At 46.1% G+C, this 8,725-nt stretch overlaps 1 protein-coding gene across 8 annotated transcripts; it reads right to left on the bottom strand.

The window, feature by feature from the left end:
* Positions 1-5,332: 5,332 nt before the first annotated feature.
* Positions 5,333-8,512, bottom strand: LOC104602322 (putative glycerol-3-phosphate transporter 1). 8 transcript variants are annotated; one of them, XM_010265953.2, is made up of 4 exons: positions 8,357-8,512; positions 7,588-7,701; positions 6,289-7,377; positions 5,333-6,138 (listed from the first exon to the last, which is right to left on the bottom strand). In XM_010265953.2, exons 3-4 carry the CDS (start codon positions 7,301-7,303, stop codon positions 5,576-5,578), a joined length of 1,578 nt encoding a protein of 525 aa, XP_010264255.1. In that variant the 5' UTR covers positions 7,304-7,377; positions 7,588-7,701; positions 8,357-8,512; the 3' UTR covers positions 5,333-5,575. The 8 variants fall into 8 exon arrangements, with proteins under 8 accessions (XP_010264255.1, XP_088751906.1, XP_088751904.1 ...); XM_088895780.1 differs by having other exon boundaries at positions 6,289-7,456; XM_088895778.1 differs by having other exon boundaries at positions 7,588-7,712; positions 8,357-8,484.
* Between the last annotated feature and the right edge of the window lie 213 nt (positions 8,513-8,725).

Genomic DNA, 8,725 nt, shown 5'->3' on the forward strand with positions numbered 1-8,725 from the left:
CCTCCTGAAGGTACTCGACCTGATGCTGCAGATCCAGCCTCAAGTCCACCATGTGCTTCACCACCACTCCCATGGCCTCGGCATCTCTCTGAGACCTCGCCTGCCTGATCCATGAAAAACGAGCAGTCTCTTCGGCAACACGAGCAGCCTCCTCGGCAGCGTGACGAGCCACTTCGGCAGCTCGCGCCTACCTCGAGCTCCTCTCCACCTGAGCCGCCAAGGCGTGAATAGAAGAATTCACCTACCAAAAGGAACCGAGTGATCAAAAGAACCAACAAAACGAAAGCCAAAGAGCTCTAAAAAAGGGAGAACACTTACCACCATGGCATGGGTAACGGCACGACAGGCCACTTGATGCAGAGGGAGATCAGTCCACGCAGCGACCTCCTCGAGGAAAATAGCCTCCTTACTCTTTTGAAGAGCATGGGTCGGCGACAACACACTCCTGAAATCCCCCGGGGCCCCCGAGCCCGAGGGCCCAACTCGCGTATGAGCAGACCCGGAGTAAGCAGGAGCACCGGAGTATGTAGGAGCCCCTGTGTAGGTAGTCTCAACATAAGGGCCCCCTGCCGGCTCCTACATTGGAGGAACCATCTTGGGCTCCCTGGGCAGATCTTCTGGCTGATAGTCCGGCACCTTGGGCTCCGCATCCCGGGGCATCTCGGTGCGAGTTCGCTTGGCAACCCGCTTTCTCCTCTTCATGCCTTGGAACAAGTGCCCACCCCGGGTCCCTCGAGAATCCATCACACCTGCGAAAAGAAGTTCGCCATCAGTAAAAAGCAAGAAAGACAGCAAGACAGAATCTCTAAGTGAAGAACCTACCCGAACTCAGGCCGGCCGCAATGAGCTTGGCCTCCGTCAGATACTGTTGACACTTCAGCCCAAGCCGCGCCCATTGCTGGAGGCCCTTCGCCGTCTCTTTGTCAAGCGTGACCCCGGAGTCAGGAGCGACCATCCCCCACCCAGTCTGAAACGGCCACCCCAGCACACTTCACACCCCGAAATAGTCCCGCTTCCATGCTGGGACCTTGTTGGGGAGCTCATGTAAAAGCTTAAAGCCTGGGCGAGGAGACAGGTAGTATGCCCGCCTACGCCCGGGGAGGGGACCCGCTTGCTTCTTAAGCATCAAGATTGAAGAAAAAATCTCCAAGTTCAACGGAAAGCTCTCTTCGCAAAATAAGGAGATTGTCCCCACCAAATTTCGAATGGAGTTCGGGTGAAGCTGGCTGACCGTCACGCCGAAGTGGTTCAAGACTTCGACAAGGAGGGGATGGAAAGGCAATCGCAGCCCCGCGGCGAGCTGCTCCCGGAATATCACGATCTCATCAGGACCGTGCTCCCAAGGAAAGCTACCTGAAGGTATAAAATAAGCGTACTCCCCGAGAAAGTTGTGGTAGGTAATGAGGGATTGGAGCCCCTCGGGCGACATGGTCGAAGGACCAAACTTGTCTAACATCCGACTCCGACGAGACGTGGACGCCAAACTACCCGAAGCGCCTCGGCCTACGAGTTCGAACTCTTCCTCGAGTTCTACCTCCGGCTCGCTAGGGCTATCGGGGGATGCAACTCGATTCGTAGAACCTGCATCAGACCCGCTGAAAGGACTATCTGAGCCATCCAAGCTAGACATCGGGGAGTGAGATGGGATCCAGGAAAGTACTCACCCAGAAAAAAGCTGTAGACCACAGGAGCTCGGACAAGTGGAAGACCTTGAACGTGAACTGGAAAAAACCTGGACGCGAACTGGATGCGAGCTCGAGAGATACAGAAGTGACAACAACTGGGGTCCCCTCCGCTATTTATACTCACAGTGACCGAAAAGTGACGGCTTAGATCAAAGCCAATCCGACGGACTACAGTCGCACTGACCACACGTCCCCTGAGACCGAGACGTGGTTGGCGCACGTCTTTCTGAAACTGACAGAGCGCCGGCGCACATCTTTTCGAAACTGACGGAACGCCAGCACACGTCTCCTCAATAAAAGCGGCAGCGGCACGTCTTTTTCAAATTTGAAAAGACGCCCGCTATCGCGCCTCCCAAGTGGCGCTTTTTTGAAATTTTGAAATAAAGTGCACGCCGCCACAGCTATCAGCGTTTACGCAGGCCGGCGCGCTTCCCGCCTAATGGACGCTCGAAGAAACCCAAGGAACCCTGACAACGCACCTCGCACTGTCAGAACCAAGATTCAAAGTGCAAGGCAAATCTACCTGACACCTTGCGAACTCCCCGCGCCAGGGCAAGACCCTTAGCACAAGGAATGGGGGGCAATTGATGAAGGAAGATTTGGCCCGACCTCGCAATTACGCCACGCGGCAAAAAACAAGTAGCTCGGCACTTAAAGCAGCATACCCAGGGTGCAAACACCAAAGGGAAGAAACCAGTAGACCGAACTCCCCTCGAGGAGACCAACTCCCTAAGGGGAGCCCGAACTCCCTGCAAGGGGCCCGAACTCCCTAAAAGGAGCCCGACCTCCCTACTAAGAGCTCGAACTCCCTACTAAGAGCCCGAACTCCCTACGAGGAGCCCGAACTCTCCCTTTGGCCCCGAGCCACACAAAGCAGTGACCCGAACTGGCCCGTCTCATGGCAGTTCGGGACACCCCTCCTATCCGAACTCAAGACTTCGCCTCGCACACCGCTCCAAGCACTTCGCCTCCAGAGCATTGAACTGGACAAATCACACCATACCTGACACCGAAGGAGTCCGTATCCATGGGTGGCGCACCTGTCTGACTTGGGATCTGACGCTTGACGGCCACACTTCAACGGCCACCTGCCACCGTCACCTGCCACCGCCATCTCCAGTTACAAAGACGGCTCCAACAAAAAGAGCAGTGACGGTTCTGCCCCAGCAGAGGCAATGACGCCCGAACTGGCAGACGCACGGAAGTAATCATTCCCGACCTGACAGAAGTCTAGGAGTGAGTGCGCGAGGTGGTTATAAAAGGCTCTCCACCCCCCCAAAGAGGAGGTATGCAAACTTTGCGCTATCTGGTTTTATCTTGCCTTTGAAGGATTCTAACTTGAGCTTCGGAGCCTTTACACCGGGTTCCCCCCGGAGCTTCCTCATCTCCTCCGTTTCAGGTTCCCTACTACTCAGTTCAGAGGCAAGGTCGTTGACAGCTAAGACCGCCGGATTGCGCATCATCAGATGTGTTGAGTCGAGGTGCCAAACCAAGGTCTCCCTCAGCTGCTGAAGTGTCGAGCTGAAGTTTCCCTAGCAGGCGAGGTGTCGAGCTAAGGTCTCCCTTAGTTGACAAGGTGCCGAGTTGAGGTCTCCCTCTGTTGTCAAGGTGTTGAGCCAAGATCTCCCTTAGTGATCGAGGTGCCAAGCCGAGGTCTCCCTCAATAGTCGATGTGTCATCTAGCTTGAGCTTGATTCAAATTAGAGACTTGAGCTTGAGCTCAGAAGTTCGAGCTCGACTTGGCTCGAACTCGACTTGATTGTAGGTCCCCTAGCATTCGAGATGTCGAGTTGAGGTCTCCCTCAATTGGAGAGAGAGTGGAATTCTTGTAATTTATAAGGAGAGAGAGATGACATTCTTATAATTTGTAAGAAAAAGAGAGAGTTGGTAGGAGAGAGAGTGGCATTCTTGTAATTTGAAAGAAAAAAAAGCAAGAGAGAGAGAGAGAATTGGTAGGAGAGAGTGGTATTCTTATAATTTCTAAGTAAAAAAGGCAAAAAATACTATTAGATTCCATTTCCCTCATTCTTAGGCCTTTTTACGTACACATTTCAACTTAATATATTTATATAGATATAGATATATTAAGTACGATGTTGTTATGGCATGATATTCTATCCTAGCAATGGCTTATCTTAGCTTTTGTATGGATATGGTTTCCATGATGATGGTCAAATAAAGAAGGGTTATGAATGTTAAGACGTTGTAATGGTGCCCAACCTGAAATTCTGCATTGGGAATTGACATAGTTGGACTTGGATATTCTATGTAAATATGACTCTTATTTTTGTTTTTATTATAAATTAGAGAGCAAGGTTCAAAATATCGATACACCTGATATGCCGGTATGGGCGTATCGGGCGAATCAATACAGCATTTGGTGCTTTTTTTTTCGCAATTGGTTCAAGGGAGCTGGTTTAGGCCTCCTCTACACCCTGAACCGGTCAGACCCCCGATACACCCACTGTAGGGGCGTATTTGAGGGGTCCCAAAATGATACGTATCGGCCGATACATGTTGACACTTTGAACCTTGCTAGAGAGATGGTTTTGGGATATGATATATCATGTATATCTTCTTGTTCATCAATGAACTGAATTGGTTGTTCAGACAAGTGGTGTTATATTGTTAGGCCAATGTATATTGGGCTTTTTTTATATCAAGCATTTGAGACACATCCTTTTTTCCTTTTGAATTCTTGTTCATCCTTCCTAATCACTTCTTTATATATTTGCTATGTTTCTTGTGTTACAGGAACACTTGGCATTATAGAGCAATAGACGTTGCAAACTTGTAGTAGAAATCTATGAGAAACCTTCGACAAACTCATGGACTATGCGTTAATTTCTTGAATCAAATTTTCTCATTCATTTTTAGGCTTTATCTCTTTCTCTCAAAAAAAGATTATGTACTCTTCTTAGCAGGTTTTGGAATGTATTTTTGAAGATGTTGGGCTTCAAACTTCGAAGTTGATAGTAACAATAACCAATCATGTTCTTTGTTTTGTGTGGTTAATGCATATAAAATTTATATCTATTGTCCATCAAATTCTTATTACTTGGCGATCTTTGAATTTGGACAGGTGCATATAACACCTTTCCTAAGCTTAGCTCCTAGGTTAAGAGGTTTCCCACCTTTCCTGATTTGCTAATTACATGTAACTTGGACAGGTGCATATAACAAGGGGCTTAGCTCAAGCTCAGCTGAGATTTCACCTTGCTTGAAGCCCAACCTGAGCTCAAGTGGGCTTTCACCATAACACGCTTGAAGCCCAACTAAAGCTAAGCTCAAGCTTTCACCTTTCTTGAAGCTTAGCTAGCTAGATCTAACCTACTAAAAAACTTAACAAGAGCATGTCAAGTTGTGTTAAAATTTATCCAACCCAAGTTTCTCATCATTCCTACAAATTGTAGATATTTCTACAAATTAAGAGGAAGAAATACAGAGGGATGCAAGAAATTTAGTTCAGTTCTAATGATTTTTCCATAAAAATAATTTTCCCACTATTTTCCCTTGCATAATCAAACAATAGAAAGTGAAAATTTCACACTTTTTCATCCCATCCCATCCAAATCTTCCCGCAAAACAGACGGAGCCTTATCAACAACCAATGAAAGAAATGAGAGAGAAGCCAAACATGCTCAACATTTCTGGCTACAACAAACAAGCCATTCATTTTGGATTTGGTAGAAAGACAACCAACTGTACAGAAGGGAAAACCAAAGCAACCCTATTTCCTTCCCAACTTCAACCCGAAAGTAATGAAGGAACAACATCCTCCCTTGTCTCTTTTAATTTAAAGGAGAGGATATGCTCCATTTCATCTCATCACGTACGGGGGGCTCTGAAACAGAGCTACACATTCTTTACAGTTTATCCCCCCAGATAAATTACACCTCGACTATCGCTGGTGTTGTAGATGGGTGATCACCTCGAGACCTCGCAGTCTCAATCTTCGCTTTCACCTCCGCCACCACTAGCTGAGTGAGAAGCAGCCCTGCCACAAGGGCTGCCATCATCAACATGGTGAACACTGCACTCCAGCTTTTTGCGGAAATGTAACCTGTCAGCAAGGGCCCAATTGCAGCTCCCACGGAGCCCGTCCCATCTATGATTGCCGTTACTGTTGCTAATGCCCGTGAATTCCCATTCAACGAGCTGTGTGTGCCTAAATCTGCTGATACTGCAGTTGTTATAAGGGCATACGGCCCATTGACGAACATCCCGGCAATAAACATGAGGATTATATTCATATACAAGGAGATATGGCCATAGCACCGGTAGAAGAAAAGAGCTGGGATTGCACAATACATGAAGCTTGCTGCAGTTATGGCTCTGGCATCAAGATGGTCCGAAATGTGGCCTGCGAGTATCCCACCAAGGACACCTCCTATATCAAATACAGTAGATAGATTCCCTGCTGTCTCATCGGAAAGATACTTGCCATCGATTGCTGCCAGATGAAAATAAACTACCATCAACAGTAGGACATATGCTTTCATTTTAATTAAAGAGCTAGCTCCAACTTCAGAATGGAAATGGAATACACAACAGATCGATGGAGTTAATTAACAGTAATCGAAGGTGGTATTGGTATATATACCTGTGTGGCTAATGTAGAACGGGAGCCAATAGAGAAATGTATAAGCCACCAACTTGGCGAAGAACAGGCAAAGAGCAAAGGGAGCAACCCCAGGAATCTTCCATGCCTCAATGAACCCCACAGCTTGTTCCTTTTGAATCTCTTTCTCTGATCCCAACAGAGGTTCTATTATTTCCTCGTCATTAATCTTCTTGGGAGGTTGCAGTTCATCCACTTCAATCTCGACTCCCACAGACTCTGGACTCACAGGCAGCAAGAGGAACACCACCGACCCCACAAAAGCAATTAGAAGACTGGGAACAGCAAATGACCAACCCCATCCATACTTCAGTAAAGCTGACGCAATAAGAGATCCTGAAATATTGCCTACAGATGTGTGGGCATTCCAAATTCCCATAATCAGCCCCCGTTTTTTCTTCCCGAACCAATTCCCAACGACGGCAACGACGGAAGGCCATCCGGTCGACTGGAAAAGACCAGCAAACATCTGAACTATCAAGAAGTAGTAGAAGTTATGGATGTTAAACCAGTACCCAACCCCAAAGAGCGAAGTGAAAACGCCAGTCCCCACCATTCCCACTGTCAAGAAGATCCTTAAATCCAATCGATCTCCTAAATGACCAGCAAAGTACATTCCCATGGAGTAAACTCCGAGGAAAGCCAGGTCGAGATCCCCTAGCAAAACAGTTCCATCTGTTCCATTAAAAGGCGCCCACCCATTCCCGAGAGCACTTGATACTTGGTTGCTTTCAGTCCTTGTATGGAAGTGGTTTCCAGGCCATGGCGATAAGCTGAACCCAAGTTTTGATGACTCGGGATCGAGGGCGCTTTTAACGATGCTGGTGGTCTTCCGGGCGGCATGATAGCTCGTATATGCGAAAAATGTCAAAATTAGGACAATGGCTTGATATGTTCTGAAGGAGATGGTCGAGTTCTTTATGTACTCTATCAGTCGAACTGCAGGAGGCTTACTGTGATTTGTTTGGGGTGTCGGCTCCTCCTCTAGCGAGCCCATTTTAGAACTATCTATCTGAAAATGTGGAGAAGAAGAATGGACTTTCCTTCCCCTTAGAGAACCAAGCGTGCTACCTGAATCCAGAAAAGACCATAACAGGAATAGTTATATTTCTGATCAGATTCAGCAAGTAGGAAGATCTACACCGAATCTCTGACAAAGGAGAAGTTCGAGTGAAGGTGTCAGTTTGTGTCAGTCATGTTTTGATTCAAAAAAAGTTGATAAAAAAAATTCCTTGATTCAAAAGATCAGGATATATAGACTAATCAACAGGTATGGATTACCTCAATTTTGTCAAAATTGAAGGGAGACAGATAATCTTGAAGCTGAATTTAATCAAATGCTGCAACTTTTACACAGCTATCTTTCTCCAAGCTCGACCATAGAGTAGTTTATAACTGCAGGCAAACTGAATTGGTTCAATTATCTGTTCGACGGGATCTTTTAATCAATTAGAAATCAGGGGAAGCAAAGTAAATGTCAACGAAATTTCTTTGTTTTTGGCCCAAAAAGTTCGATCATGTATGAAGGGACCTTGAATTACAAAAAAGGAAAAGAAAAAGGAGAAAAGAACATAATTTCCCTTCTATCGAGCAAACTTGATAACAGATTTACCAGGTACATATTCAAATTGAAGTCCGGACAGGTCAAAGATTTCTAGATATATTCAAATCAAGAACATCAGAACTTGCATCTTGAATAAACCATACAATTATAAAACATGATCGGAAACCAGAAAATATACAAACAACCTAAACGAATTTAAACATTTCTTCCTTCTAGATCAAAGAAGTTACAATATCGACGAGAAAGAAAACAACATCTGTTGATGGTAACCACAAACATTGAACAATCTGGTGAAAACCCATTAACTCAAAGCCCGAAAACTGATATCTGGGAAACAACCCACTAATAAAGCATCGCTCGAAACGCTTTTTCTGGTTCGACAACATCAATCCCCCGGTCGAAAATAACTGAAGTTGAAACAGACAGACAACGGCTTCACAGAAATCAGTACGAATAGTGAAAGCAAGGAGACCCAGAACAACGTACCTCGCACTCGCTTAAGTGTGCACTGAAGATCGCAGTGTTCTCTCATTCTCTTCATTTCCTCTGCTCACCGTGTCCCTCCCTGTTTCACATGCTGGTTTTCAGTTGGTTAACAAACAACTGGGACAAGGTGATTGGGCCGCTACAACTACGAGGACTTTAAGACTTAGAAGCCCATAAATTTTGTGATGTACAATTACCGAGATGCCCTTCTTTCTCTTTCTAAACTCAGAATTAGAAATTCTTGTTTTCTTCTGGCAACGTTACGCTTTTGCCATGAAAGATATATAGAAGTTGACGATGATACCCCTCCCCTTTCAAAAATAGAAAGCAACTATCATTGAAAGGATTTCCTTTTCTTCTTCTTTTTTT

Source organism: Nelumbo nucifera, chromosome 1, assembly GCF_055504915.1.
Source record: "Nelumbo nucifera cultivar China Antique chromosome 1, China Antique-T2T, whole genome shotgun sequence".
Lineage (NCBI taxonomy): Eukaryota > Viridiplantae > Streptophyta > Magnoliopsida > Proteales > Nelumbonaceae > Nelumbo > Nelumbo nucifera.

Coding starts and splice junctions, on each gene's coding strand:
- LOC104602322 (XM_010265953.2), bottom strand. CDS start 7,303: ATGGGCTCGCTAGAGGAGGAGCCGACACCCCAAACAAATCACAGTAAG. Junction 6,139..6,288: donor GTTCTACATTAGCCACACAG/GTATATATACCA, acceptor TTCATCTGGCAG/CAATCGATGGCAAGTATCTT.